General features: G+C 44.4%; 1 protein-coding gene across 1 annotated transcript in view; it reads left to right on the plus strand.

Moving 5' to 3' along the window:
* Positions 1-20,962, plus strand: part of GRIN2D (glutamate ionotropic receptor NMDA type subunit 2D) — a 335,290-nt gene that overhangs the window by 167,412 nt on the left and 146,916 nt on the right. The window contains exon 7 of the mRNA XM_066607728.1: positions 5,559-5,712. Coding sequence (XP_066463825.1) covers positions 5,559-5,712 — 154 coding nt within the window. The remainder of the gene's footprint in view (positions 1-5,558; positions 5,713-20,962) is intronic.

Raw genomic sequence — 20,962 nt, forward strand, 5'->3', positions numbered from 1 at the left:
AAAAGAAGAGTGGATCCTACTCAATGGTAGACATGGCCCTGTCCCAACTTTTTTGAGATGTGTTGCTACCATCAATTTCTAAATAAATTATTTTTTTAATCATATAGAAAAATGTTTCCCTTTTGACTTCTGATATGTGTTCTATGTTCTATTGTGAATAAAATATGATGACATTGCCAATTCATTGAATTCTTTTTTTCATTACACTTATTTTTATTCTACTGTGTCCCAACTTTTTTGGAATTGGGGTTGTATAATTTACGCCAGAACTTGGTGTAAAATATTTCATAAATGTATGCCAGGTTTGCCCTGACATATATTTCCATGTAAGCACATGGAGATGCTGAGATGCATCTAATATACGAGGAAGCATGCACAGCTTCATGCATTAGGTGCAATAATGCACTGGGGAAAATTATACTAAGACAGCAGTTGGAAATGCTGGGCTTAGTAATATTCCCTCAATGTTTTGGAGCACACCTGTTTAACAGATTATGGCAGCCGCCAAGTAATAGCTTGAAACAGTATCTCACATAATACTCAATGCACACCTATAGAAATAACAATCCTAATATAGTTTATACTTGGGTTAAAGGAGCTCTCTATTGCAAATGTTTGATACATTCATCTGAATGGCCACCATGTAGTACTACATTTCTACCTGAGTGGCCGCTGCAGGAAAATGCCTGGCCTAATGATCAGCTATATCCTATTTCTGATGTGACATCCCCTTTAATTACAATTGCTCTTTACTCTTAAGAACAGGCAGATCATTCTAGTTGGGTTTGCAGAATTCCTATATCTATGGCATCAAGCCCTGATAATTAGAGATGAGCGAACGTACTCGGTAAGGGCGATTTCGCAATCGAGCACCGTGATTTTCGAGTACTTCACTACTCGGGTGAAAAGTACTCGGCTGCGCTGTGGTTGAGCGGGGGGTTGCAGCGGGGAGTGGGGGGGGGGAAGGGAGAGAGTGAGGGCTCCCCCCTGTTCCCCGCTGCTACCCCCCACTCCCCTCTGCAACCCCCGGCCCCACAGCGCACCCGAGTACTTTTCACCCGAGTAGTGAAGTACTCGAAAATCGCGGTGCTCGATTGCGAAATCGCCCTTACCGAGTACGTTCGCTCATCTCTACTGATAATATATTTAGTAATGCATCCATTTTCCAAGTATGTTTTATTCACTATCAAACGATTTTATTGGACGACTGAGCTCCGCTTCAATATAAAGATAATGTGGTATACGAGAGGTAATGAAACCTTCATTCATTGAATTTGATTGACACCTCTTATGACGTTATTCTAACAGGTCAGCAGCTGGATGGCTGAGAAATCATTTTAAGAAATATTTGCATTAGAATTCCCTGGAGGAAATAAAAGGCACAGTTGTGATGTACAGAATGGGTATAGGTAGAAAGCTTTGGACCTGCTCATTATTTTTACTTCTACACATATGCATATCAAGTTTATCCATCTGAACACTGATAGTAAAATTTACATAAAGTCTTTGTATACTAGAGCATTGTGGGGGCAACCAGTTGGAATGCAAATTAAAGGATTTTGTATGTAGATCACAAATGGATAGTTCTACTGTGATTATAAATTCTGCATGCACCCTGTTAATGTGTGGTATTAATATTCTTGCAGGTTTTTAGAGCTACTTTAGACCAGACATTTAAACATGTGGTGTTTGTAGGATTAATGACATTCGTTATACATATCTTGAAAGGATTAACCTGTTTACTTCACAATCTCTCCATTCGCTGTAGTGAAAGATATGACACCTAGAAGCCTACCTAGAGTGTACGGATTACTTTTAGTTTAGCATTATGCAGCTTAGTTATTATTGGAATATCCCAGCTATACGGTGGACAGAAATAACCTTTCGTTCTACGAGCCCGTTCCTGTAGTATAGGAAAAGAAATGAAATTTATTGAGCACTCATTTTCAGAGAGTTTCATGCATAACTGATTTCATTAAGGACAGGCTTGATTTACATTTTTGTCCTTACCCCTACTACTTCTACAGTGCCACTTCTAATGCTGTAGCTCACCATGAGTCCAAGCTTGTACTGCAATCTCTCTTTATAACATAAGTGCATGGAAAACATTTAGGCTTCATTAAACACATGAATACCATTCATATTATGCAAATTCTAATTGGTTAATACATGAAATAATATACACAATACAAAGGCATCATGCAAGTAGAAAACAATAATGTAGAGTTCAAGTGACTATTTCCACTCTGCCGAATACTTCACCTGTGGTTTTTCAACCTTCAATGCCAAATGTTGTTCAGATTATACATGCCAATAAGAACTTTAGTTGTATGTTCTGAATTTTCAGTATTTAGAGACAGGTCTTGAATGATACATTCTAAAAAAAACATCACATCAGTAGAGCAGGGGTCCTAGGAGATTCAGTTCTACTGTTTTCTACTTATAGGAGTTGTGTGAGAATTTTAAAAAAGATCAACATTTTTCCAGTAACAGTGCCTCTGTAGTTTACTGGCTGAGTCTGGTATTGCAGCTCAGATATGTTGCCTCAACTGGACTGAGCTGCAATAACAGACGCAGCTCATGTAAAAGAGGTTATGGCTCAGTAAAAAAGGGTTTCTTTTCTTCCAATCTGATACTTAAATGGGTTTTCCAGGTGAACACTATTGATGACCTATCCTTAGATTAGGATTCCCACCAATCAGCTGCTAAGAAGCTGCTGCAGTTGGTCAAACATATCATAAAGCTGTTTGTTTGCCCGTGACCTGGATGGGTATACAACTTTCTCCCAATCACTTCAGCCTGTCAACTCTGTGGTGTGCACTGTCCAGGGTGCTTACCATAGGCTCCTACGGGAATCATGGAAGCAGGCTACCCGCACCCCGGATGTGTGAACGTGCTGCTTCGCGGAGCTAGGGGCAGCCTGTTTACGTGCAGAATTCCCAACATGTCAGCAGCGTGGTTTACACATTGCTTAGCAGCATGTAAACCACGCTTTTCTGACCGCGGCCTTAAAGGGGTTGTCCCGCGCCGAAACGGGTTTTTTTTTTTTCAACCCCCCCCCCCCCCCCCCGTTCGGCGCGAGACAACCCCGATGCAGGGACGTACAGAAAGCTTACCGGAGCGCTTACCTTAATCCCCGCGCTCCGGTGACTTCTATACTTACCTGTGAAGATGGCCGCCGGAATCCTCTTCCTCCGTGGACCGCAGCTCTTCTGTGCGGTCCATTGCCGATTCCAGCCTCCTGATTGGCTGGAATCGGCACGTGACGGGGCGGAGCTACACGGAGCCGGCATCCTGCACGAAAGGCTCCATAGAAGAAAGCAGAAGACCCGGACTGCGCAAGCGCGGCTAATTTGGCCATCGGAGGGCGAAAATTAGTCGGCACCATGGAGACGAGGACGCCAGCAACGGAGCAGGTAAGTAAAAAACTTTTTATAACTTCTGTATGGCTCATAATTAATGCACAATGTATATTACAAAGTGCATTAATATGGCCATACAGAAGTGTATAGACCCACTTGCTGCCGCGGGACAACCCCTTTAAGGCCAAAGAAAGCTGCGTCTTTAATTGAGTACTTTTCATTTTTCAGTTAAATGTTTGTTCCTTGCTTATTTCTACTAACAAAAAATATTATAATTTGGAAAAAGTGCTTTTTAAATTATATTTGTTATTACATTATCTATATAACCTTATATCACCTAAAAGGATACAATAAGTGTCTTATTTGCTTTTATCGGGTTGCCAAATATGACAACAAAATACCTCTGAACATCTGTATACATAACACAGAATGGTATTGTACCTTTGAGCCTAGATAAACCATATCATTAGATAACCTCTGTGGTACGAATAATGCTCTTCTGTAATTAGTTTTGGTCTGACATTATTTAATTAGCTTGCAAATGCAATGGTTCATTTACCTGCCTAAAATAGATGCGTGAATTCAAGGCTTATAAATCTCAACTTGAACTGGTGCACCTCTGGAGGAAAATTTTTAGCAGCAGATTTACATATGATCTGTGATTGGAATATTTGGTTTTAATAAGCTTTTGTAGGTTTCCATGCTTTGAAAAAGAAATGATATAACAAACACAACTGCCAATCAACAGCCTTCCATCACAAGGACAGGCAGATAATTGATCAGGAATGTTTAATAGTAGTCTAGGAGATTACCTTGTCTGTTCATACCCAATGTAAAGCAACCCACTTGACTAATATTCAGAGGTGGAACTTGAAGCTCCTGGCTACCAATGTAAAACTTCAACAGGGCCAACATATACATTATTATGTGCTATTTAAAATGCTTATGTTTGCTTATGTGGCAAATAGAATTTTGGGCACCCCCAAGCACCGGAGCCCGGGTGCAGCTTCTCTCTTCCCATAAAGCTATACTTCTGCTTACTTTGGTTTTATAGTTTAAAAATTATAAAATGTAGACTTTTTCTATGATCACTGTCTATTAAATATATGCAACCCTTTTATCATTCTTTATTGTTGGATTTGATGAGGCAAAAGTCTATGCGTTCATATATTTAAAGGATTGTATGGGATTAAAAAAAAGTCAGCATTTTCCCAAAAACAGTACCATTTTTTTAATTCCATGATCTTGGTATTTAAGCTTAATCCCATATACTTGACCAAGATTGTGTCTGAATCTTAAAAGATCCCGTACCTCTATAATAAGGAGAAAAAAAATACAGTATAGGTGGTGTGTTTTATTGGTTTGCAGTGTTGGTTTATGCAAAACCAAGCACTTTTTATATACAGTTGATTTTATTTTCCAACATGCCTTTCGGCAAACTGTGTTCTAACTGGGATGTCTAAGAAGTCTGTAAAGACGTAACTTGAGCAATGTTGTATGCACAATTTCTTCTTTGTCAGCCATTTCTTTACTGGTGTTCACTTGTACATTTTTTGATGATAGCCTCTATGTAGATTTACAAAATTAACATTTTTAAGTATTAAAATGAATTGGCTTGGAATATGGGAATTATCTTGTAATAGACTAGTACTTTTCAAGAACTTTGTTACTGAGTTGTTTTGCCTATCCTTTTGTCATCATATTATCATGTTTGCCAGGAAAGTAACTCATCTGAGCTTGTAACTGCTGCTTAAAGGTGACCTATCTAGCTAATTGTGTAACTTACATGAGGAAACTGATCAAAACAGAGCAGCTTCCCATCACCACAACCAATCAGATTTGATCTCTTAGCTTTTTAGAGGTCCATTGGGAAATGAAATCAGCAGTTTCCATAGGCAATTTTCACTTTTGCTCTAAACTAGGTTTGATAAATCTTCTCTGTTGGCTGCTCCTGTAAGTGGTCAAGATTTTACTAATAATGGTAGTAAGCCCCCCTCTTTTATGTCATTATAAGAAAACCCCGTTAAAAAAAACATAAAAGGCAGCAATGCTTTTCTTTCTTCGATGTCACAGAATGATAAATGAAGGTTTTGTAATAAGCATTAAAAATCTAACATCAATGGACATATTTTTGTTGAACAATTTTCTTCAGTCTCCGTTTTTAGCATCTGTATTTCTGCTCTTTTATTCTGACAGGTGTTTTACCAACGTGCCGATATGGCCATCGGCTCCCTCACTATAAACGAGGAACGATCTGAAATTATTGACTTCTCAGTTCCCTTTGTGGAAACAGGAATCAGTGTGATGGTGTCCAGGAGCAATGGAACAGTCTCCCCTTCAGCATTTTTAGGTAATAACATAACACATCATTTTTTCTTTTCCCTGTGAAAGGATTACTGGTTTTCGAACAAAATAAAATACGTATTGTTTTACATTCTTTTTTCTTGCCTCAGTCCTTTTCATAATACTTGTTTTATTTCATAGCTATGGACTGAAAAAAAAAACAGCTGCCATATTTATTTTGTCCGTTGCAGCATTCTGTTAGCCTTAGCTATAGATTGTGCATGACCTCTAAGTCTCACTACCCTGATGAGTCCATAACAACGTGACAAAACATGTAGAGGAACATATTGCCTTCGAGTAGGGTGAGGTCATTTTTTTAGGGTGAAATAAGGACAGTGGCAGAATCCTACCTATACCGCTTCTAGGCATGTTTTAATCACAGTTAGCTACTGTCGAAGGAAATAAGAAGACTCCTTTTTTTTGGCCTTCTGACAGTTTTGGATGCAGCCACGTTTCTGTTCTAGTCCTGTCAAACACAAAGTATGAGTGTTATCTACCCAATGGGGCATATTTAGGGATTTTGTTTTCAATGCTGGGCTGTGATTTTATTGCAGTGCTTATTAAAAGTTCAGTTTTACTATTAACACCCTCTTCTGTGATACTGATGAAATTTGCCAAAAATACCTAAGCCCACTGATCATCTATCTAACTGACACGTTCACATCATGCTTTGTAATGCATTTGACAGGTACTAAAGTTCAAATTCACTGTCTCAGCATAAAGACACTTCTTCTCTTTATTAGTTTAACGTGAAATTCTATCTTAAAGGGGTTGTCTCGCGAAAGCAAGTGGGTCTATACACTTCTGTATGGCCATATTAATGCACTTTGTAATATACATCGTGCATTAAATATGAGCCATACAGAAGTTATTCACTTACCTGCTCCGTTGCTAGCGTCCCTGTTGCCATGGTTCCGTCTAACTTCGGTGTCTTCTTGCTTTTTTAGACGCGCTTGCGCAGATGGATCTTCTCCCTTCGGCTGGTCTTGGAAGCATCGGCGTTTTGGCTCCGCCCCCTTTTCGCGTCATCGCGTAGCTCCGCCCCCGTCATGTGCCGATTCCAGCCAATCAGGAGGCTGGAACCGGCACACGTCATGGGGCGGAGCTACGCGATGATGCGTACAAGGGGCGGAGCCAAAACGCCGATGCTTCCAAGACCAGCCGAAGGGAGAAGATCCATCTGCGCAAGCGCGTCTAAAAAAGCAAGAAGACACCGAAGTTAGACGGAACCATGGCAACGGGGACGCTAGCAACGGAGCAGGTAAGTGAATAACTTCTGTATGGCTCATATTTAATGCACAATGTATATTACAAAGTGCATTAATATGGCCATACAGAAGTGCTGAACCCCACTTGCTGCCGCGAGACAACCCCTTTAAAGCCATTCTTAAGAGGATGTCAAGGATTAGAAAATAACAATTTTTTTTTTTTACACCAGCCGGGCTACATGTGTCCATGGGCTGTATCTGGTATTTGCAGCTCATTCCCATTCATTTGAACATGGCTGAGCTGTAATAGTAGACACAGCCTATATACAAAAGTGGAACTGTTTCTGGAAATAAAACAGACCTTTTAACCAACTTTTAATGCAGTATGAGGCCTTAGTCAGACGGGCGTTTTTTCGCGCGATTTGCGCATGCGCATGCATCCGGCGATTTTATAAAACCATTGCTTTGCAATGGTATCGGACACATGAGCGCTTTTTATGCGCTCGTCCGATAAATTATAGAACAGAAATCGCAGATTGCACCTATCTGTGATCTGCGATTCCTGTTCTCTTCTCTATATGCGCTCAATGGGGCCGGCGGCAGCAGCGCCGACCCCATTGAGAACATATAGTAGACAAATCATTCTTCTCTGCCACAACTGTAACAGCTGTGGCAGAGAAGAACGATGTTTGCCCATTGAATTCAATGGAGCCGGCAATACAGCCAGCTCCATTGAAAGTAATGGGCTGCCGGCGATCGCGGGATGAATTGTCGGGAAGGGCTTAAATATATAAGCCCTTCCCTGCAATTCATCCAGAAATGTGTAAAAATAAAAAAATATATATACTCAACTAGTCCCGGCAGACGGAGTTCAGCGCGGCCGGCTGGCAGTGGGTGTGAGTGGGTGTGAGTGAGAGCTGCCCCTGATTGGTCCCTGCGCTGAGCCAATCAGAGGCAGCTCTCACTCACACCCATTCATGAATTCATGAATGGGTGTGAGTGAGAGCTGCCTCTGATTGGCTCAGCGCAGGGACCAATCAGGGGAAGCTCTCACTCACACCCATTCATGAATTCATGAATGGGTGTGACTGAGTGCTGCCTCTGATTGACTCAGTGCAGGGACCAATCAGGGGCAGCTTTCACTCACACCCACTGCCGGCCGGCCGCACTGAACTCCGTCTGCCGGGACAAGGTGAGTATATATATATTTTTTTATTTTTAACACATTTCTGGATGAATTGCAGGGAAGGGCTTATATATATAAGCCCTTCCCGACAATTCATCGTGAGATCGCCTGCAGTGCATTGCTTTCAATGGAGCCGGCTGTATTGCTAGCTCCATTGAATTCAATGTGCTGGACAGCTCCGGCCCGTTTCTATTGAAACGCGGCTAGTAGCAGTTTTCTCGGGCGATTTTTCAGCACCGGTCACGCGATTTGCGGATGCGCATCTGTCATGCGATCCGCAAATCGCGGCAAAAAACGCCCGTGTGACTAAGGCCTAAGGGATTACTTTATCAGCAATTCCCTGATATCATATTACTGAAATTACCCAATTTATTAGGCCTTTTTCACGTCGCAGAATTTAGCATCAGTATTTGTAAGCTAAAATCAGAAGTGAAACATATAAAAAGATACAGTAGAACAGAAAGATTTTTACCTACTTCTGCCAGCAATTCCACATCAAAATCAGCAATGAGACTTGAGGATTTTGGTATGGAATTTCCAGCGGCAGATTAAGCTGCGGATTTTCAGTGCAGAATGCAGGAAAATTGAAAGGTCCCAAATTTGGAATGATTCAGTCATAACTCCATTGAAAGACCAAGCTGCTGCTCAACAGGCTTCTTCTACAGAACATTACAACAATGGCTGCTTTATATTTCTATAGCAGAATTGGTCCTCCCACCTGTAATATCCCATAATGAGCATTTAAATAACCATAAAATAGTGATGACATTCTATTAGAAGTATGTAAAAAAAAAAGTTTTGCTTACTGGAAAATTGGAAATTTAGTTAGTGTTTTTAGTTTTATTGAAGCATTTAGCTGCATATAGAAAGTTGAGATAAGGACATGACTAACCTGATCAGCAATCATCCTGTGTACATTTCCTCTGGGTTTTTGTGAGTTTGTGGTTTTAATATGTTATTACTATCAAACATTTTAAAGGTCATTCTGTGGAGAGTAGTGAGATGCCTCACCAACTCATATGACCAGAGATAATTCTCCAAGTTCTTAAACCTTAGGTTTGCTGTTGGTAGCTTCAGACAATATGTGTTTGATATTAAAAACGTAAGGTTTATTGCCAAGCGGTTTCCAAATATATGACATTGTTGCCAAATCACTTATTGTAAACCTTTTTGTAGTGGGCACCCAAATATAAGTTAAAGGGCTACTATGGGGAGAATTTAATTCATTACATAATTAGTCCCCCATTATATATTTCAGCTAATGTTACCTTGTTTGGCTATTCCTTTCTATTTGAAAATTCTTGAAGTCCTATTCTTCAAGCGGATTATATGATCTTATTGTGACCATGTGAAGACTACTTGGCTTTGTGCTCTCTCAAGAAGTTACTTTTTTTTAGCCAGCAGAACTTGCTCTTTGATGAAACTGCATTGACTGTAGTACACAAACTCTTTAGAGGAGGGTCCAAAACTCCTATCACAGTTACTGTTGAGGATTAGAGGCTTCTGTAACACAGTTATAGTGAAGTAAATGAGAGCTCATTCTCCCTTATGGTCTTTAGCTTATTTAGGTGAATATAGAAATACTGATAATTACAGTGTACTCCCAGCAAGCAGAGATGGTACTGGCTCTAGTTGGTCATGTCTTCCTGTGCTGATGCATCATGGGATTGCTAGCACAGCATAGAGGAAGAGAAATCTAAAGATCAAGATAACATACTATAGAATTAAAGTGTGGACAACACCGAGGAGATAGCAGAAGCAATAAGGTCAGTAATAGAGATGAGCGAGTATACTCGCTAAGGCACATTACTCGAGCGAGTAGTGCCTTAGCCGAGTATCCTCCCGCTCGTCTCTAAAGATTCAGGGGCCGGCGCGGGTGACAGGTGAGTTGCGGGGGGGAGAGAGGGAGAGAGAGATCTCCCCTCCGTTCCTCCCCGCTCTCCCCCGCCGCTCCCCAGCTCTCGAATCTTTAGAGACAAGTGGGGAGATACTCGGCTAAGGCACTACTCGCTCGAGTAATGTGCCTTAGGCCTTAGTCAGACGGTCGTTTTTTTGCGCGATTTGCGCATGCGTCCGGCGATTTTTTAAAGCCATTGCTTTGCAATGGTATCGGACACATGAGCGCTTTTTATGCGCTCGTCCGATAAATTATAGAACAGAAATCGCAGATCGCACATATCTGCGATCTGCGATTCCTGTTCTCTTCTCTATATGCGCTCAATGGGGCCGGCGGCAGCAGCGCCGACCCCATTGAGAACATATAGAAGACAAATCATTCTTCTCTGCCACAGCTGTAACAGCTGTGGCAGAGAAGAACGATGTTTGCCCATTGAATTCAAAGCGCTGAGCCAATCAGGGGGCAGGTCTGACTCACACCCCCTTCACACCCACTGCAGGCCGGTCGCGGGGAACTCCGACTGCCGGGAGCAAATGAGTATGTACAGTATATATTTTTTATTTTAACACTTTTCTGGATGAATTGCAGGGAAGGGCTTATATATTTAAGCCCTTCCCGACAATTCATCCCACACTCGCCCGCAGCGCATTGCTTTCAATGGAGCCGCTGTATTGCCGGCTCCATTGAATGCAATGCGCTGGACAGCTCCGGCCCCTTTCTAATGAAACGCGGCTAGGAGCAGATTTTCGGGCGATTTTCGGGCACCGGTCACGCGATTTGCGGATACGCATCCGTCATGCGATCCGCAAATCGCGCGAAAAAACGCCCGTCTGACTAAGGCCTTAGCGAGTATATTCGCTCATCTCTAGTCAGTAAACATCACTTTTTTACATTGCACACAAATTTGATATAATAAACCCATCAAAACCATATTGTACAACAAGTTAACCAAAAGCACAATTAAGACCAGGTATAAATACTTTAAAATAAGAACGATATCTTCCCAAATTACAATTACTTTACAAAACAGTGAGCCTATACAGAACATTGAGTGAGGTAGACTAAAGAGGGAATCAAATTTTAACATGATGAAGGTTTTGTACTATACAAATCATACCAAGTTAAAGCTTAAAATCCGAGTAGATCTGTACACTGATGGAAATTATAGATCAAGGTTTCTATAATATTAAATATACTCTGTCAATGCTGTGTGCCATGTTTATATATGTAGATTCAATAGGTCTATATGCAACCATTAACCCTTTCCAATCCACTGTCTGACGTCTGAAGACATTATGATTTAAGGCTGTACAGCTCCGATGTTGGAAGACATCCGTCGGGGTTCTCTTACTGTATATTGCCAGCCTCTCTGCTGTCAGAGGACCTGAACACCAGGGTCGGGCTCCAGACACCACTTGCTTCAAACTTTTATTCTTAATATCCTCTGTGCAACGCGTTTCGTCGTACACACAACGACTTTATCAAGCACAATAGTTACAATGTTACATATACACTCTATATATAGTTAACTCACTTTTAGGCGGCAGCATCCCATTCGTTGCGCTGGTTTCAGGTGTCGGCGTCCCTTTCTAACGTAGCTAACGTAAATAGCGTAAACACCGCTGACATAATGATTGACAGCCCAGGAACCTATTAACACGGAGATAGAGCGCTCTGGGCGTACATCTTCACCCAGAGCCGGCATACGTCACCATACCCGGAAGTACTATACCGTCTCTCTCTCCTGACATGGCGCCTCGCATCTGACAGACGCATGGGACGCCGACACCTGAAACCAGCGCAACGAATGGGATGCTGCCGCCTAAAAGTGAGTTAACTATATATAGAGTGTATATGTAACATTGTAACTATTGTGCTTGATAAAGTCGTTGTGTGTACGACGAAACGCGTTGCACAGAGGATATTAAGAATAAAAGTTTGAAGCAAGTGGTGTCTGGAGCCCGACCCTGGTGTTCAGGTCCCTAAGAGCGCGGGCTTTTCCTTTTTCCACCAAATTTATATACGAAAAACACTTCAAGTGGGTCCTGCCAGCTAGCAGGACACAGAAGCCCAGCAGCCGAACGGACACGCCAGGGGATTTTTAAAGCCGACGAGGATGTGGAGGTGCTGGTGAGACCCCTTTACAGGGGTGCTCGCCAGACACCGGGTGAGTCTAATTGATTCATTTTTTACGCATTTTAATTCACTTTTAGTGATTACTCTAAAGACCTAATAATTACAAGCCGACACAGGTAGCGCCTCCCTGACGTGTGTTTTCTCTGCTGTCAGAGCCTATCCAACATGTCACCTCATGCAGTACTGGCTTTAGCTAGCAGATAGCGCCGTTGTATAACGGCAGAAAAAGAGTAAGCCCCCTAGGAAAACCAGGATACAAATTGAATTGGAAAGGGTTAAAAAGAGACAGCAGGTAAAAGTTAACACAGAAGACACAAATAAAAAAAACATTTTTGAAGCCACTAATGTATCAGTCTCTAGCTTGTTTATAATGTACTACACAGAGCTTGAGAAACTCCATCTACAAGTCTTTTCAAATAGTGATTGTCCTAGCAAACCAAAGGCAGCTTTTCATAGACCTACTCTGCAACTATACATCCTGACATCTTTACAATAAATAGCCCAGCGTCATCTGCTGCTTTATTTAGTCATATAGTATACCATATTGTGATATGTCTTTCCATTATTATGCAATACTGACCTTTTATTTTTAATCAGATCTATTTGGTAAAAGGCTTAATATCCCCCCACAGCACACAAGAAGTACTCTATTATACATAAACATCTAGACAGCTTGTGGCTTAGCCCTGGAGTTTAATACAAGTTCTAGGAATATAAAATTAGCCACTAAGTACTGGTATGATGGAAAATAACGTCACTCTGCATAAGCTGTTTGCTTTGGGGTTTTTATAATCTCAGCGCAGAATAGAATTCAAATTCATAGCTTGTTAGTAATGGTCAATGAGTGAATAGGATCATATGCATCCTGAATTAACTAAATTAATTTATCTGCCCATCTCATTCTTTACATTGAAGACATAGAGAAATCCAAGTTGGAGTTCTGTTTATTATACTGTAATTATACAGCAATACTCTTAACAATGTACAATAGTAACAAGGCCTTTTAGTTTAGTATAATATGCTAGAGACCTTCTTTAGAAACATGCAGATGTGTTTAGTATTGAAATGGGAAATCCAGAGTCATTCCCTTATTACTGGTTTGTGGAAACTATTAAGAACTGCAAAAGCTGAGGGAGATTTGGCACTGGTACATGGGTGAACTGAATGTGATGGCCTAAAAAATAAGAGCTGGGTCAGGAGTGGATTTACTAGCAGCAGAGCGGAGGAAGAAGTTGTTTGGTATACAGGCAGGGCAGGCTGTATAGTGTTGCAGAGTTTGCTAAGCACCGGGCATGGCTGTACATGGCGAAAGGACCTCCAGCAGAGGAACGTTGACACCTTTCGCTGATAATTTCTGCAATAGGAGCTATGAGAAACAGCACTACATACAACATTAAAAGTCCGGCCAAAAGATTTTAAATGATTTTTTTTACTCTCCTTTTGAGAAAATATTGTGTATTCCCCTTGTTGCATTACAATTTACTTTAGAGACATTAATTGAAGCTCTTCGGCCCTAATGCAAAATCTGTAACAGGGCTCTCCACCATCTACCATTTATAATACTGTTGTCCTTTTATGTGGCAGTGGGACCCTTGGGCTCCCTCAGTCAGTTACACCAGGGCCCAAATATCTGAAGGGTTGTCACAGTGCAGAGGGATCAGCCCTATTCTCATCTGCACAAGGAAAGACTAGAAGCAATGGAATGAAACTGAAAGGGAGGAAACACAAATTAGATATTAGAAAAAACTTCTGTTGTGTCGATTTGAGTTGCAGTCTTCTGGTGGTTCGGTTTTTCTGACACTGATGGGAGTGGTGGTGGGTTGTTACTGTTGGAGCACACCCGAGGGTTATCGGGGAGGGTTTTTTGTCCTCCTCAGCCATGGTTCTGTGCTAGTCAATTGTTATTGCAGTCTCAGGGAGTGTAGGAGACAATATTTACTGATATACTGATGATAAATTGATACAAAATAAAAAAAGCAGGGTTAAAAACACATCTCTCAGCATGCAGACAGCCAAATTGCAATATGGAGGATCATTGCATAAGTTCAAAATACTGATGATCAATCACTTACACACCTACCACATATTGAGAGAGTGGCTGCTTAGTGATAGATAAGGCATACAAAGAGTTCCAGACTAACTGATAGGTGTGCTGCACCATGCAGGCTTACAACCTAATCATAACACTACATATGATTCAGCCCGGCAGGTTGCCCTGCATGTCAAAGCCCGGCAGGTTGCCCTGCATGTGAGCCACGTTAGCACTGCCACTCTAGGCTCCCCAGCATTTAAAGCCAGACTGCTTGTTGTAAAGATACCGATAAATACAAAGTATTAGTTAATATTTTGGCCAAAATACGTAAGCCGGCAACCCAAGTCAATGGTGCCCGTCCCCTTGCGGATCCCTACGCTAACATTGCAAACAAATCACAGAAAGAGGACATATCCATTCCAAAAAAAATCACTGCCAGCGGCCATGATAGACAAAGTTCCCCTTTTATCCAAAACTCCCACCTGCAAGATTTTTCTACAGTGGCACCTGTTCTCTAGAAATCCCTACCCCAGACTTCTAGGATAATTCCCAAGACCTACATGTTTAAGCGTGCCTTAAAATCAGGTAGATTAGGGAACATGGTACGTCTCCCTAAAGATATATCTTTTCCATTATCCCTGCTTCTATATTTCCCCCTTGGAAACCTAACCCTCCTAATGACACTGTATTCCCTGCACCCCATACATCCTATTGTACTTCATACCTGTATATACACCGATAAAGATGGTGACCAGTTCATACAGCTTTATGTATATATGTGTAGTACCTAGAGATGAGCGAACGCGTTCGTCCGAGCTTGATATTCGTGCGAATATTAGGGTGTTCGGGATGTTCGTTATTCGTAACGAACACCATGCGGTGTTCTGGTTACTTTCACTTCCTTCCCTGAGACGTTAGCGCGCTTTTCTGGCCAATTGAAAGACAGGGAAGGCATTACAACTTCCCCCTGCAACGTTTAAGCCCTATACCACCCCCCTGCTGTGAGTGGCTGGCGAGATCAGGTGTTCGCCTAATATAAAAGTCGGCCCCTCCCGCGGCTCGCCTCAGATGCCGTGTGAGTTAGATGAGGGACAGTGCTGTTTATACCGGAGCTGCTGTAGGGAAAGAATTGGTAGTTAGTGTAGGCTTCAAGACCCCCCAAAGGTCCTTATTAGGGCCACTGATAGCTGTGTGTTGGCTGCTGTTAGCAGTGGCATTTTTTTTTTCTCAAAATCGGCTCTGCAGAGCGTTGCACCTGGCATTAGGGACAGAAGTGCTGCATAGGCAGGGAGAGTGTTAGGAGTGAGTGTAGCCTTCAAGAACCTCAACGGTCCTTTCTAGGGCCATATTTATCCGTGTGCAGTACTGTCCAGGCTGCTGTTAGCTGTGCTGCATTTTTTTTGGGCTTCTCAAAATCGCCTCTGCAGAGCATTCCACCCTCCATTGATACTGCAGGGAAAGAATTGTATAGGCAGGGCCACAACACAGTTATTATTCATAGAATATACGCAGTGCTGCCTTTTGGTGGAAAAACAAGTGAAAACAAATCTATTTGTTCAGCCTCTGTCCGTCCTTACGGGCGGTGGACACGTGTGAGCTGCGTGAAAAACATTGCTAAATCATACGCACCCAGCTACGCTTTACTGCTGGCTTCGCCATTTGCTTTCCTTAATTGGGAAAAAAAATACCTGCTCTGCCAGAGTTATAATAACTCTGCTACCCTCACGTTCTGTGACACATTAGCAGGGACACAGCACAGTTATTAAACTTCTCATGTTCATTGAATATACGCAGTGCTGCCTTTTGGTGGAAAAACAAGTGAAAACAAATCTATTTGTCCAGCCTCTGTCCGTCCTTACGGGCGGTGGACACGTGTGAGCTGCGTGAAAAACATTGCTAAATCATACGCACCCAGCTACGCTTTACTGCTGGCTTCGCCATTTGCTTTCCTTAATTGGGAAAAAAAATACCTGCTCTGCCAGAGTTATAATAACTCTGCTACCCTCACGTTCTGTGACACATTAGCAGGGACACAGCACAGTTATTAAACTTCTCATGTTCATTGAATATACGCAGTGCTGCCTTTTGGTGGAAAAACAAGTGAAAACAAATCTATTTGTCCAGCCTCTGTCCGTCCTTACGGGCGGTGGACACGTGTGAGCTGCGTGAAAAACATTGCTAAATCATACGCACCCAGCTACGCTTTACTGCTGGCTTCGCCATTTGCTTTCCTTAATTGGGAAAAAAAATACCTGCTCTGCCAGAGTTATAATAACTCTGCTACCCTCACGTTCTGTGACACATTAGCAGGGACACAGCACAGTTATTAAACTTCTCATGTTCATTGAATATACGCAGTGCTGCCTTTTGGTGGAAAAACAAGTGAAAACAAATCTATTTGTCCAGCCTGTGTCCGTCCTTACGGGCGGTGGACACGTGTGAGCTGCGTGAAAAACATTGCTAAATCATACACACCCAGCTACGCTTTACTGCTGGCTTCGCCATTTGCTTTCCTTAATTGGGAAAAAAAATACCTGCTCTGCCAGAGTTATAATAACTCTGCTACCCTCACGTTCTGTGACACATTAGCAGGGACACAGCACAGTTATTAAACTTCTCATGTTCATTGAATATACGCAGTGCTGCCTTTTGGTGGAAAAACAAGTGAAAACAAATCTATTTGTTCAGCCTCTGTCCGTCCTTATGGGCGGTGGACACGTGTGAGCTGCGTGAAAAACATTGCCAAATCATACGCACCCAGCTACGCTTTACTGCTGGCTTCGCCATTTGCTTTCCTTAATTGGGAAAAAAAATACCTGCTCTGCCAGAGTTATAATAACTCTGCTACCCTCACGTTCTGTTACACATTAGCAGGGACACAGCACAGTTATTAAACTTCTCATGTTCATTGAATATACGCAGTGCTGCCTTTTGGTGGAAAAACAAGTGAAAACAAATCTATTTGTCCAGCCTCTGTCCGTCCTTACGGGCGGTGGACACGTGTGAGCTGCCTGAAAAACATTGCTAAATCATACGCACCCAGCTACGCTTTACTGCTGGCCTCGCCATTTGCTTTCCTTAATTGGGAAAAAAAATACCTGCTCTGCCAGAGTTATAATAACTCTGCTACCCTCACGTTCTGTGACACATTAGCAGGGACACAGCACAGTTATTAAACTTCTCATGTTCATTGAATATACGCAGTGCTGCCTTTTGGTGGAAAAACAAGTGAAAACAAATCTATTTGTCCAGCCTCTGTCCGTCCTTACGGGCGGTGGACACGTGTGAGCTGCGTGAAAAACATTGCTAAATCATACGCACCCAGCTACGCTTTACTGCTGGCTTCGCCATTTGCTTTCCTTAATTGGGAAAAAAAATACCTGCTCTGCCAGAGTTATAATAACTCTGCTACCCTCACGTTCTGTGACACATTAGCAGGGACACAGCACAGTTATTAAACTTCTCATGTTCATTGAATATACGCAGTGCTGCCTTTTGGTGGAAAAACAAGTGAAAACAAATCTATTTGTCCAGCCTCTGTCCGTCCTTACGGGCGGTGGACACGTGTGAGCTGCGTGAAAAACATTGCTAAATCATACGCACCCAGCTACGCTTTACTGCTGGCTTCGCCATTTGCTTTCCTTAATTGGGAAAAAAAATACCTGCTCTGCCAGAGTTATAATAACTCTGCTACCCTCACGTTCTGTGACACATTAGCAGGGACACAGCACAGTTATTAAACTTAGATTATTCATTCACTAGAGGCAGTGGGGCCTTTCGTTTTCCAAAAAGGGAAAAAATTATATTTGGCCTGCAGTCTTGCGCCAATTTATTTCCTGCCTGTGAAATCAAATCACTGGTAATACAGCATGCTGAGGGGTAGGGGTAGGCCTAGAGGACGTGGACGCGGCCGAGGACGCGGAGGGCCAAGTCAGGGTGTGGGCACAGGCCGAGCTCCTGATCCCGGTGTGTGGCAGCCGACTGCTGCGCGATTAGGAGAGAGGCACGTTTCTGGCGTCCCCACATTCATCGCCCAATTAATGGGTCCACGCGGGAGACGGTTATTAGAAAATGAGCAGTGTGAGCAGGTCCTGTCCTGGATGGCAGAAAGTGCTTCGAGCAACCTATCGTCAACACGCAGTTCTGCGCCGTCCACTGCTGCAAATCCGAATCCTCTGTCTGCTGCTCCTCCTTCCTCCCAGCCTCCTCACTCCACTACAATGACACCTGCTCAGGAGCGGGAACACTCCCAGGAACTGTTCTCGGGCCCCTGCTTAGATTGGGCAGCAGCGGTTCCTCTCCCACCAGAGGAGTTTATCGTCACTGATGCCCAACCATTCGAAAGTTCCCGGGGTCCGAGGGAAGAGGCTGGGGACTTCCGCCAACTGTCTCAACAACTTTCTGTGGGTGAGGAGGACGATGACGATCAGACACAGTTGTCTTGCAGTGAGGTAGTAGTAAGGGCAGTAAGTCCAAGGGAGCAGCGCACAGAGGATTCGGAGGAAGAGCAGCAGGACGATGAGGTGACTGACCCCACCTGGTGTGCAACGCTTACTCAGGAGGACAGGTCTTCAGAGGGGGAGTCAAGGGCATCAGCAGGGCAGGTTGCAAGAGGCAGTGCGGTGGCCAGGGCCAGGGGTAGAGGCAGGGCCAGACCGAATAATCCACCAAGTGTTTCCCAAAGCGCCCCCTCGCGCCATGCCACCCTGCAGAGGCCGAGGTGCTCTAAGGTCTGGCAGTTTTTCACAGAGACGCCTGACGACCGACGAACAGTGGTGTGCAACCTTTGTTGCGCAAAGCTCAGCCGGGGAGCCAACACCAACAGCCTCACCACCACCACCATGCGCAGACATATGATGGCCAAGCACCCCACAAGGTGGGACGAAGGCCGTTCACCGCCTCCGGTTTGCACCCCTGCCTCTCCCCCTGTGCCCCAACCTGCCACTGAGATGCAACCCCCCTCTCAGGACACAGGCACTACCGCCTCATGGCCTGCACCCACACCCTCATCTCCGCTGTCCTCGGCCCCATCCAGCAGTGTAGTTCAGCGCACCGTTCAGCTGTCGCTTGCGCAAGTGTTCGAGCGCAAGCGCAAGTACGCCGCCACGCACCCGCACGCTCAAACGTTAACCGTCCGCATAGCGAAATTCATCAGCCTTGAGATGCTGCCGTATAGGGTTGTGGAAACTGAGTCCTTCAAAAGTATCATGGAGGCGGCGGCCCCGCGCTACTCAGTTCCCAGTCGCCACTACTTTTCCCGATGTGCCGTCCCAGCCCTGCACGACCACGTCTCCCGCAACATTGTGCGCGCCCTCACCAACGCGGTTACTGCCACGGTCCACTTAACTACGGACACGTGGACAAGCACAGGCGGGCAGGGCCACTACATCTCCCTGACGGCACATTGGGTGAATTTAGTGGAGGCTGGGACAGAGTCAGAGCCCGGGACCGCTCACGTCCTACCCACCCCCAGAATTGCGGGCCCCAGCTCGGTGGTGGTATCTGCGGAGGTATATGCTTCCTCCACTAAAGCACCCTCCTCCTCCTCCTCCTCCTCTGTCTCGCAATCAAGATGTGTTAGCAGCAGCATGTCGCCAGCAGTCGGTGTCGCGCGGTGTGGCAGCACAGCGGTGGGCAAGCGTCAGCAGGCCGTGCTGAAACTACTCAGCTTAGGCGATAAGAGGCACACGGCCCACGAACTGCTGCAGGGTCTGACACAGCAGACCGACCGCTGGCTTGCGCCGCTGAGCCTCCAACCGGGCATGGTCGTGTGTGACAACGGCCGTAACCTGGTGGCGGCTCTGCAGCTCGGCAGCCTCACGCACGTGCCATGCCTGGCCCATGTCTTTAATTTGGTGGTTCAGCGCTTTCTGAAAAGCTACCCACGCTTGTCAGACCTGCTCGTAAAGGCGCGCCGGCTCTGCGCACATTTCCGCAAGTCCCACACGGACGCTGCCACCCTGCGCACCCTGCAACATCACTTTAAGCTGCCAGTGCACCGACTGCTGTGCGACGTGCCCACACGGTGGAACTCTACGCTCCACATGTTGGCCAGGCTCTATGAACAACGTAGAGCTATAGTCGAATACCAACTCCAACATGGGCGGCGCAGTGGGAGTCAGCCTCCTCAATTCCTTTCAGAAGAGTGGGCCTGGTTGGCAGACATCTGCCATGTCCTTGGTAATTTTGAGGAGTCTACCCAGGTGGTGAGCGGCGATGCTACAATCATTAGCGTCACCATTCCTCTGCTATGCATCTTGAGAAATTCCCTGCAAACCATAAAGGCAGCTGCTTTGCGCTCGGAAACGGGGGCGGGGGAAGACAGTATGCCGCTGGATAGTCAGGGCACCCTCCTGTCTATTTCTCAGCGCGTACAGGAGGAGGAGGAGGAGCATGAGGAGGATGAGGAGGAGGGGGAAGAGACAGCTTGGGCCGCTGCTGACGGTACACCGGCTGATTGCCTGTCATCCTTTCAGCGTGTATGGCCGGAGGAGGAGGAGGAGGAGGAGGAGGAGGATCCTGAAAGTGATCTTCCTAGTGAAGACAGCCATGTGTTGCGTACAGGTACCCTGGCACACATGGCTGACTTCATGTTAGGATGCCTTTCTCGTGACCCTCGCGTTGCACGCATTCTGGCCACTACGGATTACTGGGTGTACACACTGCTCGATCCACGGTATAAGGAGAACCTGCCCACTCTGATTCCCGAAGAGGAAAGGGGTTCGAGAGTGTTGCTATACCACAGGACCCTTGCGGACAAGCTGATGGTAAAATTCCCAGCCGACAGCGCTAGTGGCA

Source organism: Eleutherodactylus coqui, chromosome 6 (assembly GCF_035609145.1).
Source record: "Eleutherodactylus coqui strain aEleCoq1 chromosome 6, aEleCoq1.hap1, whole genome shotgun sequence".
Classification (NCBI taxonomy): Eukaryota; Metazoa; Chordata; class Amphibia; order Anura; family Eleutherodactylidae; genus Eleutherodactylus; species Eleutherodactylus coqui.